The following is a 20,528-nucleotide window of genomic DNA, read 5'->3' as shown; positions in this document are numbered from 1 at the left end:
GTCCCTACTAAAAATACAAAAAAATCAGCGAGGCGTGGTGGCGGACACCTGTAGTCCCAGCTACTAGGGAGGCTGAGGCAGGAGAATGGCATGAACCCGGGAGGCGGAGCTTGCAGTAAGCTGAGATCATGCCACTGCACTCTAGCCTGGGAGACAGAGTAAGACTCCATCTCAAAAAAAAAAAAAAAAAAAAAAATCAGAATATGGAAAAAAAATCAATTTTTCCCCTATGCACCACTGAAAACAAGCAAACAAGCATAATCCTCTAAATGCTTTTTCTTTTTTTTTCTTTTTTTTTTTTTTTTTTTTTTTTTTGAGACGGAGTCTTGCTCTGTCACCCGGGCTGGAGTGCTGTGGCCGGATCTCAGCTCACTGCAAGCTCCACCTCCCGGGTTCACGCCATTCTCCTGCCTCAGCCTCCCGGGTAGCTGGGACTACAGGCGCCGCTACCTCGCCCGGCTAGTTTTTTGTAGTTTTTTTAGTAGAGACGGGGTTTCAACGTGTTAGCCAGGATGGTCTTGATCTCCTGACCTCGTGATCCGCCCGTCTCGGCCTCCCAAAGTGCTGGGATTACAGGCTTGAGCCACCGCGCCCGGCCACTTTTCCTTTTTTGTTTAATTTCCTTAGTGTTATTTCTTCTAGACAACTGAGAGGGTGGAGAAAGAAAAGTGATAAGGAAAACATTTTCATCTTGTACATCTTCCTCCAGCCCCTAAAATTCTCATCTGACACTTTGAGACATGTGTAGTGGTGTCAGCATCTCTTCAAATCTAGCTCCCTTCATGTTGGACCCTCTCCTTGGCTTCTTGAAGATCACACCCAGACAGATCACAATTCTCTAAATCAGTTCCTGCCAGAGTTGCTCCTCTGAGGTTACAGTTCTTCAACGTTGCATTTTTTAAGGTAGCCACTCTCAGGTTAATTCCTGTCACGTGACTTTCTTCCATATCCACACCTTTGAGGTTAGCACCTTCTAAACTGGCTTTAAGACCAGAAGGATCCTCAAAATTACACAGTTTCAGGGATGCTCCTTCTACATTAGAACAGAGTATCTTGACTCCCTGGAGATTTGCACAGTCAAGCACTGATCCAGAGAGATCAGCTTGTTCAAGACTTAAACAGCAAAGATTTGCATGTGCAACACTGCAGCAGCTTAAATTGGCCGTTTTGAAGTTAATGTATCGAAGGTCCAAACGAGAAAGGTCAGCACCACTGAAGTTCAAACCCTGGCATCGCAGTTCTGACTTGGTTGGAGTTGCTAGCAAAAATCAGACAAAATTCCTTTCGGGATATTGTAAATGATCCTCCGGTGGTTGAGAATTCTTTATTGCCACTTCTAGGTGTTCAATCAATGAGTAAATACCAAAAAATCTTGCCTCTTCTAACACATCCAATAAATGAATGCCATCATTTACAATAAGCTATCCATGATGCAAGTAGTTCAAAATGGGTTCAAAGTACTCAGGACTTCGGTCAATTAAGAAAGCTCCTCTATGATCTTGCTTATTTCCCAGACACCTTTGTCCTTAAACACATGGGCCAGCATACTGTCAGGGTCTTTATTCACTAAAGTGCTCTGTGTGGTTGTAAAGTACCGCCCTCCAACATTTAATGTTAGCCAGTCTGTGTGGAATCCTGACAATCCCTCAGGTGGCTTAGAATCTGTCTGAGGATCCATAAATGGCTCTCCTCCACACACAAAACATCATCATCCCTGATCAAAGCAATATTATCAATCAGCCCACCTTTCCCATTATACACACTGGTGGCTTTTATGCTGAGTTTACTGCTGACCACAGAAAGCAAATCAGATAAAGTTCCATACACAGCAACCACCTTTCTGTTCTTAGGGCTGCCGTTCAGGAACACTGTGACCCACCTCATCGTGCTGCCCCCGCTGGGTCCTGAGTGAACTGCCACCCTCCCACCTGGTCCTCCTCCCACCTTTTTCTCCTCCCACCCTTTTCCTCGCTCCATCCACTGGGATTCACCTCCCTTCACCACATTCCTGCACCTGGGGACACACCACACTCACTCTGTCCCACATCCGGGACTCGGCTGCTCCTCCTTCCCACCCTGCCCCTAGGCTCCTCCCAGTCTGTCTTTTTTTGAGTGGGGCTTTATTAACTTTTGGAATCAGTGTTAGGCTGGCTTGATAAAAATAAATGGTACTTTTGTTTACCGTATTTTAAAAACCAAGTGTGTGTGTATGTTTAGTACAATATCAGTGTTTACAATGGTAAAGCCATTATACAGAAAACCCAGGCGATTCCCCTTATATCCAATAAAAGAAAGCCACATATAGTCTTCACAGATTCAACTTTTTGAAAACCGAATAAATTAAAATATACCTTTTGAGATCTAGCCTGAATGTGACTTTTACGAAAAAAGCACAAAAAGTGTACCACCCTTCAACACATTAAAAATTAATAATGATGTATTTCAGTTATTTTTCCCATCTTAGACAATGTAGCAATACACTGAGGGCTGCACTGTAAGAGTTAGACCATGAAAGCTTAGAGTTATTATCTATATGCGCAAAGAGAAAATTAAACAAATTCTTTGATATTGCATGTTTCACATGCTCTGAACTCAAATATAAGGATTGAAAAACCTTTTCGGATTCTCAAAAAATGAGTAACACTGAGAAGGTTCACAGCTTCCAGCTGCCACTGCCGTTCAAGTCACTCTGAGCAGCCTTCCACAGCTGCTGGGCGAGGCTCTTGCCAGCTTTCCATAGGGTTCAGTACAAATATTAGACATCCACCTCTGCAACGGATTGACAGGGTTCATTTATTTCTCTAATGCATTCTGCATCCAGACAGCCCCACAACATACAACGCCCTGCCTGCATGTCAGGATTTCACACATGCATGGGGACAAATGGACCTCTGGAGGGACCAAAGAAACCACAGCACACCCAGTTACCTTTTGTTTCTCATCGGTCTCCCCACTCTAGATGTAAACTCCCTGTGGGCAGTGACGTCATCTGCCTAAAACAGGTCCGGCACAGGGTAAGTGGTCAAGAAATATCTGACGAGGGAAGGACTGGATGGGTCATGGGTCACTGAAGTGCTTCCATGTGGCCAGGACTGAAGGCCTGCCGGGTCCCGCCTGCCCGGTCCCTCCTACCTGTGCCGCTCCTCAGGCGGCTCTCGGCGAGCTCCGAGATGGCTCCGGCAGTGGCGGTCTTCTTCAGGCAAGCCACCCCCGATGCAGTGGTACTTCCTGGCTTGTTGAGCGTGTCCTCACTGCTGGCCCTCTTGAGCTGAGAGAGTTGGAGGGAAAGAGAGAGGATGAAGAGGTGGTTTTCAGGAAGGATGCTATAAACAAGCTCCCATAGATACAGTAACAGCACTTTGAGTAGCATGATAGAGTGAAGTGAAAAAATGCAAACCTGTTTCTGTCATTACAGGTCCGAGTATGATCTCCCACGACTGTTGTCAAAGAGCAGCATAAGACTGTGCGTGAAGAATACCATCAGGTCACACTTCAAGTAATGAGCCTAAAAAAATGTGGCTGGGCACCGTGGCTCAGGACTGTAGTCCCAGAACTTTGGGAGGCTGAGGTGGGAGGACTGCTGGAGCTCAGGAGCTCAAGACCAGCCTGGGCAACACAGCGAGACTGTGTCTATTTTTTTTTTTTTTTTAATTAGCTGGGCATGATGATGCCCAGGAGGCTGATGTGAGAGGATTGCTTGAGCCCAGAAGTTCAAGGTTGCAGTAAGCTATGACTGTGCCACGCACTCTAGCCTGGGTGACAAAGCGAAACCTTGTCTCTAAACAAAAATATTAAATAAAAAATAAATCTGCTTTGCTGCAAGGGGAAAAAAAGAATGGGAACCAATGAAAAAAGAACGGGGAGATAAGCAAAAGGCAGGGTAGGGCAATGCACAAGAAATTCAAGGACAACAAAAAAGGGCTCATGGCACAGGCCAGGAGGACGTGGAGGGAGAGAAACAATCTGAGTATCTGCTGTGGCCTCACCACCGCGCATTCTGTAGACCATCTCACACAGAAAATGTGTTCAAAGGTGAGAAAGGAACTTTCTTGGAGGCTGGAAGACAGAAGAAAGCAGCGCCCTCTGTTCTGGCTTTGCTTTCTTCCCTGTCATGGAACAAACATTTGCTAAAAGGTGCTGAAGTCTAAGAAAGGAGACTCCTAAGTGATCCACACTTCAGGCCCAGATAGATTACATTTGAGGTTAATGAGAAAAACCACAACTAAATTCTCTCAACCACTGTTGAGTCTTCATGAAAGAAGGCTCTGGAGAGGAATGGTGCCAGAAGACTGGAGAAGGCAGCTGCCCAGAGCCGTCTAATGTATCTGACATCCGGAGCACACAGTATGGAAAGCCCTTAAATCAATGTGGACATGCAGTGGGCGAGCCCCGCCCATCACACAGGCTGAGGGGAAAAGCCCTGCTCCATCCTACTCCACTGGCTTTGGGGTCATTTACTGAGAGTTAGAAGTTTAAATATTTCCACAATTTTTTAAAGTTTCCATCTTTGCATCATATAAATTTCAGGGTATAACTACCCTCAGCCCACCATAGCTTGATGGTGAAAAAACAGCAACACCAAGTGTTGGTGAGGCTGTGGAGCAACTGGAACGCGCATGCCCTGTGGGTGGAAGTGTAAACTGGCATAACTGCTTTGGAAAGTGGCAGTGTCTACTAACGCCAAGGCTGGAAAATAGAAGAAAGCAACGCCCTCTGTGCTTGGTTCGCTTTCTTCCCTGTCATGAAACGGGTAGGACAAACATTTGCTAAAAGGCACCAAGTCGAAGAAGGGAGACTCCTAAGTGAGCACAGCACACAGTCCTCTGTGATTCAGCAATCCCATTCCTAGATCCACACCCAAGAGAAGTGAGTACATAGGTCCCTCAAAAGAATGTTCATGGCACCTTTTTTATAGCAGCCCAAAACTAGGACACCCCAAATGTCCTTCAACAGAAACGATAAATGCAATGGGAACTACACAGCAAATAGGAAAAAAATGAATTACTGATACACTAATAAATGGGTGGCTGTCCCAGGTATTATGCCAAGGGAAAGAAGCAGACACAAAGGAGTATACACTGCCTGATTCCACTTGTATTAAGTTTAAAAGCTGCACAATCAAATGATGGTGATACAAGTCAGAATAGTGGTTACCTCTCGCGGAGTTACAACTGAAAAGAAACCTTCTGGGGTGCTGGAACGTTCGACATCTTGACAGGGTGTTGGTTACACAAGTATAAACAAATGTAAACATGCAATGAGCTTCATAGCTAAGATTAAGATTAGTGTACTTTATGGACTTTATTGTAAATATCCTGTGCTTCATTAAAACAGAAAAAGAAAATTGGGGTGAAGGAAGTCTGCAATTTGGGCAAAGTCCTAGTTCCACTCCTGCAAAGACTAGCCTTCTGGGTTTTTTTTCTTGTTTTTTTTTTTTTTTTTTTTTTTTTTTTTTTTTTGGTAATTCTTTAAACTTTACTGTTCTAAAATAAGCATAATATAAAATTCACCATTTTAAGTGCACAACTCAGTGGCATTAAATACATTCACCATGTTGTACAACGATCACCACCATCCATCTCCAGAAATGTTTACCGTCACAAATAAAGTCTACTCATTAAACAGTAACTCGCCATTGCCTTTTAACAAGAGGGATGATGGTAGAAGTCTTTTTATTTTTTAGAGACAAGGTCTTGCTCTGTTACTCAGGCAGGAGTGTAGTAGTTCAATCATGGCTCGCTGCAGACTTGAACTCCCGAGCTTTCCCACCTCAGCCTCCCAAGTAGCTAGGACTACAGGTGCACACCACTATGCCTGGCTAATTTTTTTAAAGTATTTTTGTTAAGGTAGGATCACATGGCTGAGCGCAGTGGCTCATGCCTATAATCCTAGCCCTTTGGGAGGCCAAGGCAGACAGATCACCTGAGGTCAGGAGTTCGTGACTGGTCAACATGGTGAAATCCCATCTCTACTAAAAATACAAAAATTAGCCGGGTGAATTCGAGACGAGCCGGGTCAACATGGCAAAACCCCATCTCTACTAAAAATACAAAAATTAGCCAGGTGTGGTGACGCATGCCTGTAATCCCAGCTACTCGGGAGGCTGAGGCAGGAGAATGGCGTGAACCCGGGAGGCGGAGCTTGCAGTGAGCGGAGATCCGGCCACTGCACTCCAGTCTGAGTGACAGAGCAAGACTCCGTCTCAAAAAAAAAAAAAAAAAAAAGAATTGTGAACCTTTAAGCACATAAGACAGCTTCAAAAATACATTTAAAGAAAGAAATATATATTAAACAGAAATAGAACAAAAACCCCTACAAGAATCATAATGGGAGTCTTCAAAACAACTCTCCGAATCAACAGGAATCAACAGGTCAAACAGAGAAAAAAAATAAGTTATAGAACTGTATACCCAATATACTAAGAGTTCAGGGAACAGTCGTGACTGACAGTGGACAGCAAATTAATTTATTTGTAATCTTTGTTTTTCTTTCAGCACTGTGGCAGAATAGAGATCCCAAAACCTTTCAGCTACAAAACATCTTTTTTAAATGCTAGAAAAAATATAAAAATAACTCTGAAATCAATAGAAGAAACATGGTGAAACTAAAATTCTCAATACAGGGAGAATAAAGCCATTTTCAGATATTACAAAAACAGAGAATTGATCATCACTGTAGTAATTTCTAAAGAATGTACTTGAGGGAGAAGGAAAATGTTCCAAAGAAAATCATCTGTGATACAAGAAGGAACGCAAAGTGAAGAAAGGTAAACAGGTAGATAAAGCTAATAAATGTTGACTTAGAAAATAACAAAAACAATAGCAATAATGTCTCGTTGGAAGGCTTAAAGTAAAAATACAACTAAAGCCAAATGTGAGGTAAGTGGAACGAAAGAATTAGAAGTCCTTGCCTTGCTCACAGGACTGATTAAATAAATGAGCCAAGTTTTCCATTCAAATGGCTAAAACTTGAACAAAATAAGCTCAAATTAAGTAGAAAAATAAAAAACAGAAATTAATGACACAGAAAAATAAAAAATCAATAGAATTAATCAATAAATCCTGGTTAATAAAAGCTGGTTCTTTGAAATGATTAATAAAATAATCATTAAGCAAGTCTGATCAATAAAAAAGAGAAAAGGTACCAAAAAAAGTACTGTATCAGAAAGAGAACATACAGGTACATACAGATATGTAACAGTCTGTTTTCTTACAACAGAATACTATATACAACGTTAGGCTAGCATATATTAAAATTCAATAATGTTAATGATTTTCTAGGAAAATAGAAAATATTAAATTTACTTTGAAGAAACAGAAAAACGGAGAAAAATAAATGATCGTGAAAAAAATGAAAACGTAATTAAATACTGATATTAACTTACTAAAAAAACACCAGCAGCAGCCCAGGCAGTCTGTTCCCAAACTTGAGGGAACAGATAATTCTTCTATTCCAGAGCATAGGAAATGATGGTAAGTTTCCCAATTTAATCAGAGGACAGCCTAATCCTAATTACGAACACAGATCAAAATGGGGTACACTATGCCAATCTCAGATACCAAAACCCTAAATAAGATGCTAGCTTATTGATGTGAACAATCCAAAAGTGCATTTTAAATTAGCCCAGGGTTTTAGAAAAAGAAAATCTAGCAACGTAACCGCTTACGTTAACAATTTTAAGACGAAAATCTACATGATCAATGCATGCTACACAAAAGCATTTGGGAAAAAAAAAAAAAAAAACCCAACCCTGACTTTTTAAACTCTTGGTAACTAGGCATAAACGGAAATGTACTTAATGTGATAGAATACACTCGGTGAAGATACACAGGGAATGCTTCCTAAAACCAGGCCCAAGACAAAGATTCCTATTTAACCTTAATAGTCAACGCTGCAGCGAGAGTAATCTCTGGAAGACAAGACAAACATGAGAGACATCTGTTGTTTAACAGACAGTAAAAGAGGCAAACGAATCAACTGAAAAATTATTAAAACTGAGACAGGGTGTAGTATAGAGGCTCAGCTTCAGCTGTAGTTTGGGCTACCAAATTCAACTCGCTTGCTTGGAGAGTTAATCCTGCAAAGCTAATTTCTTTCTGTTGAGGTATTAGGATTGACAAGCCTTTGCTCCTCCCTCCTCCCCCATCTTCAACACTGAAATAACACGGTGTTTGAAACTGGATAACAGAATCTTCCAAAAACAAAAATTGTCCTGAAGGGCTGACTTGTGCCCCTACGCAAAAAAACACTTTATCTGCTGCCTGCAGCTCCTAGGGTTGCTGGTGGATAAGCCTGTCAACCAGCTCGGCGTTAATTCTTCCTGCAGAGGGCAAGGAAGAGCACCTTCACAGGAAGATTTTTTTCCGAACTCTATGCCGCTTATTACATAAACTTACGTGCTGGCAAATGGAGCTCCAGCAAAATAAGATATTCAGAGTCAAACTTCCAAAAAAAAAAGCACGCACATAACACTAATTTCCTTGCACGGACATTGGGGAAGGAGGTCGTTACTGCCGCGCGCCCGCAGGTCCGCACCACCGGGACACCCACGGGCACAGCGCGCTCCCCCGGGTCCGCCAGGTGCACTACGCCGCGGCGCCCCAGCTGACCCGGGATGCGCAGCCCTAGACCTTCCCCGGTCACCCAGGCCAGGAAGGGGCGGGAGCGCGGTGGACGCCGAGAGCCAAGGGCTTCTCGGTCCTCTGCACCACGCAGCACCCGCAAGGAGCACCAGGGAGGGTGCGGGAGGCTCCCGAGACCCAGGAGCCGGGGCCGGGCGTGCCCGCGCACCTGTCGCACCGCGGCAAGGGCTGGGATCGCCTCCAGGGCCGCAGCTGTCGGGAGCCACCTGGCCCTCAGTCCCGGGTCCCTGCGACAACCCTCGGGCCCGGAGGGGAGGAGGCGACCACGTGCCGCAGCCACCTGCGGCACCGGTCCCACCGCTCCGGGCCAAGCAGGACAGGGCAGGACGTCCCTCCTGGGCTGGGGCCAAGGACACGCCCCGAGGGGACCGGGGCCCCCGCGGCGAAGACGCAGCGCGCCTTCCCAGAAAGGCAGTCCCGTGCCTCCGCGACGGACTGCCGGACCCCCGCGCTCGCCCATCCTCCCCTGCAGACCGCGCGGCTGAGGCGCAGAGAGCCGGCCGGCGGGCGGGCTGGCGGCGCGGCTCCTACTCACCGGTCCCGCTGGCTCAGCGCCGCCGCAGCCCGCAGCCGCCGCGGCTGAGGCGCAGAGAGCCGGCCGGCGGGCGGGCTGGCGGCGCGGCTCCCACTCACCGGTCCCGCTGGCTCAGCGCCGCCGCAGCCCGCAGCCCGCAGCCGCCGCGGCTTCTGGCGCTCACTGACGCTCAGGAGAGAGACCCGCGCTCCGCCGGCGCCTCCCGCCGGCGCCGCCAGGGGGGGCGAGCGCGAGCCGCGCGGGGCTCGCTGGGAGATGTAGTCCCCGGACCGCCGCCTTTGCCGTCCTCCTTCAGCCGGCGGCCGGGGGCCCCTCTCTACCGGCGCTCCCTGTCTCATCTCCCTATCTGCTCATCCTCTGTTTGCAGAGAATCTATGTTGGGGCGCCCCAGGCCAGATCTGGGCCCCATTTCCGCACTCGAGACCGGCGGTTTTCTAAGGGTAGTGCCCGGATCAGCAGCTTCAGTCTCATCTGGGAATTCGAGAAAATGAAGGTTCTCCGTCCCACCGAGGCTATTCGGTTTTTCCTGCATTAAAACGATGAAGGTGGGGCCCAGCAGTCCGCATTCTTGCAAGCCCTTCAAGTGATTCTGAGGCGTCCTCCAGTTTGAGAGCCATGCTCACGGCCTCCCCTGCGCCCCGCCGGTCATGCCTGTGGCGCTAGCCGCACACTGACACCGCATTCTGCGGGGCCCGCCCCCCACTCCTCTGCACCCTCACCGCCCAGTGCCTCCTCCAGGACGCCGTGGAGGCTCCTGGAACTCGGGAAGGTGAATATCCCACTCAGCATCTTCCCTACCCTCACGCTGAGGCACATGGCCAGGGGTTGGAAAGAGTCACTGTGTTTCTTGACATGGAAGTGGCCTAAGACCTTAGTGAAAGCTGCAGGAGTGGAATGACAGGACCTTCGGTCATATTTGAGGGCGTGAGGATCAAGGGAGGAGGATGGAAAGGATCCAGGGAAAATAACCAACACTGGCAAGTCGCGATGCCCAGGTAGAGGGGAGAGCCTAGACTAGTGGTTCTCGACCAGGGCTCATGTTGCCCTTCCTCGCCGCCCCGCGAACATTTGGGGAGGTCTGGAGACATTTTTGGTTGTCATGATGCGGGAGATGCTACTGTTACCTAAGTGGGTAGACACGAGGGTGCTCCTCAACATCCTATCTGAAGGACAGGACTGTCCCACAAGGAAGAATGATCCGGCCCCAAATAAGAAGCCTTGGCTGGTCAGCAACAACCCCTTTGTTCTGAGAAGAGAGGAGGAAAGAATAAAAGAAGAGGGGTGAATCTTTGCTTTGGTAGAGGAAACTTGAAGACATTTTCACTGGAAAGGAAGAGAGGAAGAGAAGGAAGATGTCGGTAAGGACGACCAAACCGGGTGACAGCGGATTTCCTCATACTGAAGTAATGAGTCCTAGTTATAATAAATTCCTAATAAAAAATCCAGTTTATCCCTGCAATAAACTTGTCATATTTTTTAATATACACTGCTTGATTCTGTTTGCTAATATTTTATTTATAAGCTTTGCATTGATATTCAAAAATGAGATGGGTAATAATTTTCTTTTGGAATGGCTAATGTTGTTTGGTTTCAGAATCAATGTTATGCTCACATCATAAAAAATCTGGAACCGAGGCAGGAGGAGTGCTTGAAGCCAGAAGTTCGAGACCAATCTAGGAAGCATAGTGAGACCCCATCTCTACAAAAAAAGAAAAAAAGAAAAAAAAATTGGGCGCGTTTGCTTTTTCCTTTTACTCTGAAGAATTTAAGGAGCATTAAAATTATCTATTCTTTGAGGTTTGATCATTTCTCAGTTGAAAATGTCCCTCCCAGCCTGATACTTTCTTTGGGGAGAGTAAATCTTTTAAGGCTAGAAATGTTTCCTTTGTGGCAGTTTTTTTTGTTTGTTTTTTTTTTTGTTTTTTTGTTTTTTTTTTTTTGAGACGGAGTCTCGCTCTGTCGCCCAGGCTGGAGTGCAGTGGCCGGATCTCAGCTCACTGCAAGCTCCGCCTCCCGGGTTTACGCTATTCTCCTGCCTCAGCCTCCCGAGTAGCTGGGACTACAGGCGTCCGCCACCTCACCTGGCTAGTTTTTTTTTTTGTATTTTTTAGTAGAGACGGGGTTTCACCGTGTTAGCCAGGATGGTCTCGATCTCCTGACCTCATGATCCGCCCGTCTCGGCCTCCCAAAGTGCTGGGATTACAGGCTTGAGCCACCACGCCCGGCCAAGTTCTTATCCTTCTAAATGAGTGGTTTCCTCCAAAATTGTTTTAAAAAAATGTTTTTAAAAAACCAAAAATTCCATCCTGGCTAACACGGTGAAACCCCGTCTCTACTAAAAATACAAAAACTAGCTGGGCGAGGTGGCGGGCGCCTGTAGGCCCAGCTACTCGGGAGGCTGAGGCAGGAGAATGGCGTAAACCCGGGAGGCGGAGCTTGCAGTGAGCTGAGATCTGGCCACTGCACTCCAGTCCGGGCGACAGAGCGAGACTCCGCCTCAAAAAAAAAAAAAAAAAAAAAAAAAAAAACCCAAAAATTACTATGGGATTATGCACATAAAGCTATTCATTTGGCAAATACGTTTGAGTGTGTGATGTGCCAGGCATCATTCTGGGAACTGAGAATAGAGTCAGAACCAAGACAATCCCTGACCTCAGGGAGCTGACATTGGAAAGAGGAAGGGACAGACACAGACATGCAATTTCAGCTTAGAGTACATACTCAGGGTCATGGGACAGAACGACCAGGAGGGGAGGGCAGAGATCTCAGCTGCAGTGGTCAGGGAAGGCCTCTGTGAGGAGGCAACATGCAAGGTTCTCAGTTTGAAAGAGAAAAACAATTGGGCTGTGTAAAGAACTAGGGCAGAAACATTCTGGGAAGATGTAACAAGAACAAAGGTCCTAAGACCAGAAACACACGTGGCACATCCAAGGGGCAAGAAAGAAGCCAATGTGAGGGGAGCAGAGGAAGACAGAGGTTGGAAGGGAAGGCAGGGCCAAATGGCAGACAGCCTTCCCAGCCTGGCCGAGGGAGAGCAGGATTTTAGCACAGTATGAAGCCAGCAGAGGGCTTTAAGCAGTGGGGCTAACATCATTCGAATTTGGTTTAAAAAAATATCACTCTGACTGCTGGGTGGAACATATAGATTTGTAAAACTGTATCTAGATATGTAGGGGGGTGCACTTCAAAAGGTCTGGAAGCATACATACCAAATTCTTAACTAGAGCAGAAGGAGTGGGCCAAGGCGGGTGTATGCAGGGAGATAGGGCAACTGACAATTTTCACACATGCTCACACTATTTGAGTCTTTTATAAAAACACATTCGGCCGGGTGCGCTGGCTCATGCCTGTAAGCCCAGCACTTTGAGAGGCCAAGGCGGGTGGATCACCTGAGGTCAGGAGTTCAAGACCAGCCTGGCCAATATGGTTAAACCCCATCTCTAATAAAAATGCAAAAATTAGCTGGATACAATGGCAGGTGTGTGTAATTTCAGCTACTTGGGAGGCTGAGGTAGGAGAATTGCTTGAACCCAGGAGATGGAGGTTGCAGTGAGCCAAAACTGCGCCACTGCACTTCAGCCTAGATGACAAGAGTGAGACTCTATGCCAAAAAAAAAAAAAGAAAGAAAGATAAAGAATATATTCATGGCCAGGCACAGTGGCTCACGCCTGTAATCCCAGCACTTTGGGAGGCCGAGGTGAGCAGATCACTTGAGGTCAGGAGTTTGAAACCAACCTGGCCAACATGGTGAAACCCCGTCTCCACTAAAAATACAAAAAAATTAGCCGGGCATGGTGGCGGGCACCTGTAATTCCAGCTACTCCAGAGGTTGAGGCAGAAGAATCGCTTGAACCTGGGAGGCGGAGGCGGAGGTTGTAGTGAGCCAAGATCGCGCCACCACACTCCAGCCTGGGCAACAGAACAAGACTCCATCTCAAAAAAAAAAAAAATAGAATATATTCATGTATTCCTGAACAATAAAAAGAAATTCCAAACCAAGCTCCTCAGAACCTGAGGCTCTGCCCAGGGAAACCCTATCTCACACACAGAGCTGCTGGAACAGGGCAGGACGTGCAACAGAGGCCGTCTCAGGAGAGTCCGCTGGGTGTCTGCTCAACTGTTCCCCTCCTACCTGGAGTCCCCTTGCCCTTCACTACCTGGCAGGTTCCTTTTCATTCCTCAAGATGGCAGCACAATGGTGCAGCCTCCCAGGGAGAAGCAGGTCCTGCCTGCCTGGCTGCACCCCAACGCCACGATTACTTTGAGAGCTATGTTCCAATGCCTGTTTACCAGGGAACTCTTTGAAGGTAAGAACTCTCTTATTTGTGTGTCTGCAGCCCCTGGGATGAGGCCGAGTATGCAGCAGGTGCCGGATAAACAGTCATGAGGGTGACTGATCAGCCTTGGTCTCTACTGCTGGGCCCACATCTCTTATACTCAGAGTGCCCACTTCAGCACCAGATACAGTTATCCACTCAGTTACTGACGAGTCCCTTCGCTTTGTCTCGATACTGGGCACAAACTGACCATAGGAATCTTCTACCAAGTTAAGAGCCAAATGGAGATGAAGGACCACTGGGTATGGTCTAGATTTGCATTCCCAAAATGGAATTTCTGCAAAGGTGTAAATCGAGAAGCTATGCAAAAATGATCCAGGCTAGAATACCTTTTTTTTTTTTTGAGACAGAGTTTTGCTCTTGTTGCCCAGGCTGGAGTGCAGTGACACAATCTCAGCTCACCGCAACCTCCGCCTCCAGGGGTTCAAGTGATTCTTCTGCCTCAGCCTCCTGAGTAGCTGGGATTACAGGCATGCGCCACCACGGCCGGCTAATTTGTTTGTATTTTTAGTAGAGACGGGGTTTCTCCATGTTGGTCAGGCTGGCCTCGAACTCCTGACCTCAGGTGATCTGACCACCTTGGCCTCCCAAAGTGCTGCGATTACAGGTATAAGCCACCGTGCCTAGTCGCTAGAATGCTTTTGAAGAAAGCTGCATCCCTTACTACCCCAATGGAGTGTAACAAAGCACACAAGCAGTTAAAAGCTCTGAAAAGTTCTACGGTGAAGAAGCCAATGTAATCCATTGTTTCCCATACTGTGGTGAATTAAGGATGCTTTTCTTGTGATATGCCTATGAAATATAACAGAACAGCAACAGCAGCAGCTAGCATTTGCTAAGCACCTGCTATGTGCCAGGCACTATCCTGAGGACTTTCTCATTATCTCCATTTTACTGAAACCCAGAAAGTTTAATAATTTGCCTGACATCTGGGAATGAGATTCTGGGGAAGTGAGGATGTGAGCCTGGGCAGCCAGTGTCCAGAATCCCACTCCAAACCACCGTGCCCTGCAGCTCCCCAGGATACAGCCATGTGGCTGCAGGTCAGCACGTGCTGATCCAGGCTGTGAGCAGGGTTTTGAAAGCTTAAGTGTAAATGCTGTACACATATTCTTTGTCTCTCAGACTCTTGCTACAGGAACACTATACATCAAGTTCATACCATAGGCCAGAACAAAATTCACTACTCTGCAGGACTTGGACTCACATCCAAAGATAAAGTACTACCAAATAAGGTCTACGATTCAACTCAAACTCTGTTTTGTGTTTCTCTGACACCTACTTATCATATTAGAACTTTGAAAGTTGACAATTTTTTGAGGCATTTATATGACATAACGAAGGCCAAATCATATCTTACATTTGATTTGTCATTCAGGTTGCTAAATTCAAGCAAAAATGTGGCTGATAAAAGTTATCCAAGTCTAGAAATAAATCCTTATATTGATGGTCAATTAATTCTCAGCAAGAACAGTGGGAAAAAAATAGTCTTTTTAATAAATGGAACTGGGACAACAGGATATCTACATGCAAAAGAATGAAGTTTGATCCCCTACCTCATACCATATACAAAAATTAACTCAAAATGGATCATAGGCTTAAATGGTAGAGTAAAACTAAAACTCCTAAAGAAAACACAGGGGCAAATCTTTGTGACCTTGGGTCAGCAACGGCTTCTTCATATGACACAAAAATACAAGTGACAAAAGAAAAATACAGATAAATTGGACGACACCAAAAGTAAAAACTTCTGTATGTGTGTTTTTTTTTCTTTTGAGATGGAGTCTTACTCTTCGCCCAGGCTGGAGTGCAATGGTGCAATCTCGGCTCACTGCAACCTCCGCCTCCCAGGTTGAAGAGATTCTCCTGCCTCAGCCTCCCGAGTAGCAGGGATTACAGCCGCCCGCTCCCACACCCAGCTAACTTTTATATTTTTAATAGAGATGGGGTTTCACCATGTTGGCCAGGCTGGTCTTGAACTCCTGACCTCATGATCCGCCTGCCTCGGCCTCCCAAAGTGCTGAGATTATAGGCGTGAGCCACTGTGCCTGGCCTGTATGTCATTATTATATGTCAATAAGGCTGTTTTAAAAAAGCTCTCAGGGAAGCACATCCTCTGTAATTGTCAACAGGTCACTGAGTGGGGGCTTCAGTCCATAGAACTACTCATTTCACCAGAACAAAACAAATATCTCAAGCAATACCACTTCTGTTTCCTTAAACGCTTTTTCTAAATGGTTTCCCACTAAACCTCTTTTCCTTCAGCTCTTTGGACAATCTGTGATTATCTTCACTTTGTGACTTTTTTTTTGAGATGGAGTTTCACTCGTTGTCCAGGCTAGAGTGCAATGGCACGATCTCGGCTCACCGCAACCTCCACCTCTTGGGTTCAAGCGATTCTCCTGCTTCGGCCTCCTAAGTAGCTGGGATTACAGGCACCCGCCACCAAGCCCAGCTAATTGTTTATATTTTTAGTAGAGAAAGGGTTTCTTTTTTTTTTTTTTTTTTTTTGGAGATGGAATCTCACTCTGTCGCCCAGGCTGGAGGGTAGTGGCGTGATCTTGGCTCACTGTGCAACCTCTGCCTCCCAGGTTCAAACAATTATCCTGCCTTAGCCTCCCAGGTAGCTGGGACTACAGGTGCATGCCATCACGCCTGGCTAAGTTTTTGTATTTTAGTAGAGATGGGGTTTCACCTTGTTGCCCAGACTGGTCTTGAACTCCTGAGCTCAGGCAATCCACCCACCTCAGCCTCCCAAAGTGCTAGGATTACAGGCGTGAGCCGCCGCACCTGACTGAGACAGGGTTTCATCATGTTGGCCAGGCTGGTCTTGAACTCCTGTCCTTAGGTGACCCACCCACCTTGGCCTCCCAAAGTGCTGGGATTACAGGCGTGAGCCACTGAGCCCAGCCACTTTGTAATTCTTCAATGTCTGCTCTGTCTGGACTGGAAGCTCCATGACGGCAAGGACTATACTTTGCTCGTTGCTGAATCACTGGGGCCTGCAATATTTAGCACAGTCAGTTCTGAGATATTTGCTGAATAAATGAGCTTTGAACACCCAGGGAACCAGACCAAATTAAACTAGGTATTTCCTCAAGTTCCTGGATCAAAACATCACAGCCTACAAACCGAGATCATTGTATTCGGTGGTTTTCCCCAGACTCAGCAATGACGAGGCAAGTGCAGCCTTGCGCAGAGCCAAGGGGAGAGAAAGGAGAAGGCAGAGAAGGGAAGAAGCAGGAAGGAGGTACAGGGCTCAGTGGCCCGGCCGGGCAGGGCTGGGAGGACAAACTTACTTTTGTAGGTTGGCCATCTCCTTCACAGCTTCCACAGCCCCTGGCAGGGGCTCAAGTTCAAAAAAGAAATTCTTTGACTCCCAAATGCTGATGGCCTTCTCCTGAGAAGTTGAGAAAAGCAAGTTACTTTTAGGGTCCTCAGCACCTTACTGCCCTCATCTTGGGGAGTATATCCAGGCTATAGGGGAAGTGGTTCTGCATTGCTCACTCCCCCAAACACACACCCAAGGACGTATTTCCTGGGAGAAGTGCAGAGAGTATGTGGGCTTCGAACCCCTTTCCAGAAAGGACCTGACTTCGTCGGGATCCAGCAGAGACCCACTAAGGTGTCAGGCCCATGGACTCCTACACCTGCCGGAGCTCTCTGGGACCTGAGGCCAGTCGTCAGGAACTGCGTGCTTGCTAGGCTGGATTCGAGTGGCCAAAAGAACTGTGGAAACTGAGGTTGGACCAGGTCTTACCATGGTAGTACAGTCCTTAAAACTTGAGAACTGGAGGGACTCAGAGATCTTTAAGGGCACTGCTATGTCATGAGGGATAAGCGGGAGGGGGAGACAGGGTAAAAGGACAATTCAGGGAGCTCTAGGATCCTCCCCACATTAGCCAGAAGAGCTCTGCTTGTATCTGTTTTACATGTTGGGGTGCCAGTAAGTACATTTAAAAAAAAAAAAGGATTTAGCTGCTTTTAGAGTTGCAAAGCAAAAATGCAGATCCTCATTTTACATGTGAGAAAACTGAGGCTCAGAATGGGGAAGAGATCCACCTGATATCACATAGCAAAACAGCAGCTGAGCTGGGAGGAGAACCCCCAACACCAACCCTCTCCTCCCCACTCCCCAACCCCCGCTGCCTTTCTCCTTCCCCTGTTCTGCTGCAAGGCCAGAATGCAGCACCTTTTCTAGGGTCAGGCAAGGGGAAAGTGACAACCAGAGGGGAGACACATTTCTGCCTAGGAGAAGTAGAAGCCTAAATCCCATGTGTGCAGTACAGGCAGTGCCGCTGCCAGCCGTTCAGCATGCTATAGAAAGACAGTCACCCTGTCACATGGATGGCCGGAGGATGCTCTGACAGCACACCAGCAACACTCTCAGGAACCACAAGGACTAGGCAAATGCGTGCTTATTACTGAAACACATTTAATCCTCACATCCCACATGGGGTACTGTGAAGATCAAAGGGAAAACAGATAGAGCAGAATTTTGAAAAGTAGAAATGCCTACATACACATAAGGAGCCACGTGTGGGGGAGGTTTGTTTTAACCACTTGGTTAAACAAGTGGTTTAACCAAGGGACCAGCTTGGCCAAGGGATGTCTGCAGCAGCAAGCCGTGCCTGGGGAAGGAAAGTAGGGGAAGCCAGCAGATCACTCCCAGGACACCCTCCTTACTTTGCCTTGTGCTTGGAAACCAGTAATCCTGCACATACAGAGCCTACATATTTGCACAAAGAACTGGAAAAGCTGTTGCACTTTTTAGAATTGGGGGTGGGCTTGGTTTCCACGTTAATACACTCCTGGGTGGATATATGGTGTTCACACTCCCGATGCTGAGCGCTGTCTATAAATGAACATTCGCCGCACACTGGAGCCTATTCCTGAGGCTGCAGAAAGTACTAGGGCATTTTCTCCGGTTTAAAGTTTATCATTAGGCATTGGCCCTGGAAGAGCTCAGCACACTGGACTCTGAGAAAGTCACCTTCTGAAGTGCTTGGTGTTGATGGAGACAAATGGTACTTGGTTTCCTTTTGTTATTAACACGTGTCCCTCAACAAACCACATTACTGATGAAGTATCTTTCTGAAGTCAGAAGAAATGTCACTTGTTAGAGACAGCAGGACAGAAAACAGGACTTTGGAGTGGGGAGCACTAACTGTGCTTGGGAGGCAGACAGACTTGGGTTTGAGTCCTGACTGAACCCCTGAGCAGCATGTGACTCGGGGCAAGTTTCCTCATCTGGAAAACAGAGATAGTAATATCTACCCAACAAAAAAGAGGATGCAGTGAACTTGTGGCTAAAAAACGGGCTCTTGTAACTTCCTCCTCCTCTTTATCAAACCCTCCAGCAGCAACCCTAGGTGGCCAATCAAGGGATGCCAGAAAACACTCAGCCTCGTTAATTTTGTGCATACCAAAATCCCCTGTTCCTTTTGCAAAATACTTCAAATTTACCAACCAAGATCTGTGTGTAAACGTCCCTCCTTGGATCTTTCCCCTCTATCCATCCTGGACAGAACACCTCGGGAGTCGGACGGTAGGGGTTGAGCTCAGGTGTTCAGGAAGGCCAGCTCTGCAAGGGGATAAGACATGAGGTGGATCCCACCTCACCTCGACCAGACTCACTGTGTGACCCCCAGAAAGTCACACAACCTCTCTGGGCCTCAAATACCCCTGCAAGCTATGCTTTCATGGACAACAGCAAAAAAGATGGGTAAAGACACCCATCAAAGTCCTGGGGACAAAGAAGTGGGAATGTGATTGCGGTCGGGGTGAAAGAGGACCACTTATAACGTTTATTTTTCTAAAAATTTAACAAACGACTTGAGGCCAAATATGCCACAAATTTTAAAGTCATCTTTAGATGGAGAGTTAGGTATATTAACACTTTGTACTCTCCCGCATTTTCAGAAGCCCTGGATCGCAGCCAATAGATCCTGAGCGCGGGGCCGCGTCTTCCCGGCGCGCTACCCCCGCCCTAGACCGTATTCTACCAGAGGACCACCCCGAGGCTGGGGCGCTGACCGTCCAAGGTCACCCGCGCAGGGGCGGGGTCTGGGGCTCGGGGCGAGAAGGGGGCCCGGCGCGGGGCGCGGCAGGGACGTTCACGGTCAGCCCTGGCCGCAGGCGGCCGTACTGCTCCGACACCCAGAAGCCGCGCCGGTCCTCCAGCGCGATGAAGAGCTGGTCGGGGAAGCGCGCGCGGAACTTCCTGAGGAATCCGCCCTCGAAGTCGGCCAGCACGCCGTCCATGTCCACCAGCACCCGCAGGGCGCGGCCTCCCGCCAGGCCCTGCCTGCCCACCGCCCCGCGCCGCCCCGCGGGAACCGCCGCGCTGCAGAGCGGCCGCGCACACCAGCCGCCCGGCCGGATCATGGCCCAGCACGCTGGCCCGTAGTGGGCGCGGGGACCTGGGTCGCGCCGTGCTGCCGGGGCTGGCCGGACGTGCCAGACGCTGAGAAAACCCCAACGCTGTGCGGGGCGCGCCGGGCGCGGGGGCGCGGGGGCGCGGGGGCGCGGGGGCGCGGGGGCGCGGGGGCGCGGGGGCGCGGGGGCGCGGGGGCGCGGGGGCGCGGGGGCGCGGGGGCGCGGGTACCGGCCCCAGAGCGAGGTCGAGGCGCGCGCGGTCCTTAAAGGAATACGCGCCGGCGGAGGCGGAGCCCCGGGGCGGAGCTTCGAGGACGGACAGCGGTGGGCGCAAGGCGCCTCTAGAAGGTCACGCTCTTGAGCTCCCCATTTGCGTCTTTTCGGTGGACCCTGGGCCCCGGCTGCCTGCTCCCACTGCACAGACTACCGTGGAGGAGCAGTGCAAACCGAGAAGCAGGCCTGTGTCGTTAGATATTTTTGAGCCCTTACTGTGTCGAGTGTGAACCAAATAGAGAAAGTTCCTGCCGTCCTGGAACTTACGTTTTAGAAGGGGAGCCAGACAACAGGATGGAGGAACCAAAACGGTGCACTCTGAAGGCCTCTCTGCTTTATTTACAGCAAGTGTCCGCGGAGAG

General features: G+C 48.0%; 1 protein-coding gene and 1 pseudogene across 14 annotated transcripts in view; both read right to left on the bottom strand.

Moving 5' to 3' along the window:
* The window catches only part of NT5M (5',3'-nucleotidase, mitochondrial), a 78,869-nt gene extending 59,192 nt beyond the window's left edge, over positions 1-19,677 (bottom strand). For 2 of the 14 annotated variants that reach the window (XM_030923465.1, XM_030923467.1), the window contains exons 1-2: positions 8,791-9,171; positions 3,133-3,268 (exon numbers count right to left, since the gene is read on the bottom strand). In XM_030923465.1, coding sequence (XP_030779325.1) covers positions 3,133-3,268; positions 8,791-9,102 — 448 coding nt within the window. In that variant the 5' untranslated portion in view covers positions 9,103-9,171. The other 12 variants (XR_004055034.1, XR_004055033.1, XR_004055031.1 and 9 more) reach the window with 12 other exon arrangements.
* LOC104680256 lies at positions 662-1,884 on the bottom strand (annotated as a pseudogene).
* Positions 19,678-20,528: the final 851 nt, after the last annotated feature.

Source organism: Rhinopithecus roxellana, chromosome 19 (assembly GCF_007565055.1).
Source record: "Rhinopithecus roxellana isolate Shanxi Qingling chromosome 19, ASM756505v1, whole genome shotgun sequence".
NCBI lineage: Eukaryota > Metazoa > Chordata > Mammalia > Primates > Cercopithecidae > Rhinopithecus > Rhinopithecus roxellana.
This window is presented reverse-complemented; position numbering and strand designations above follow the sequence as displayed.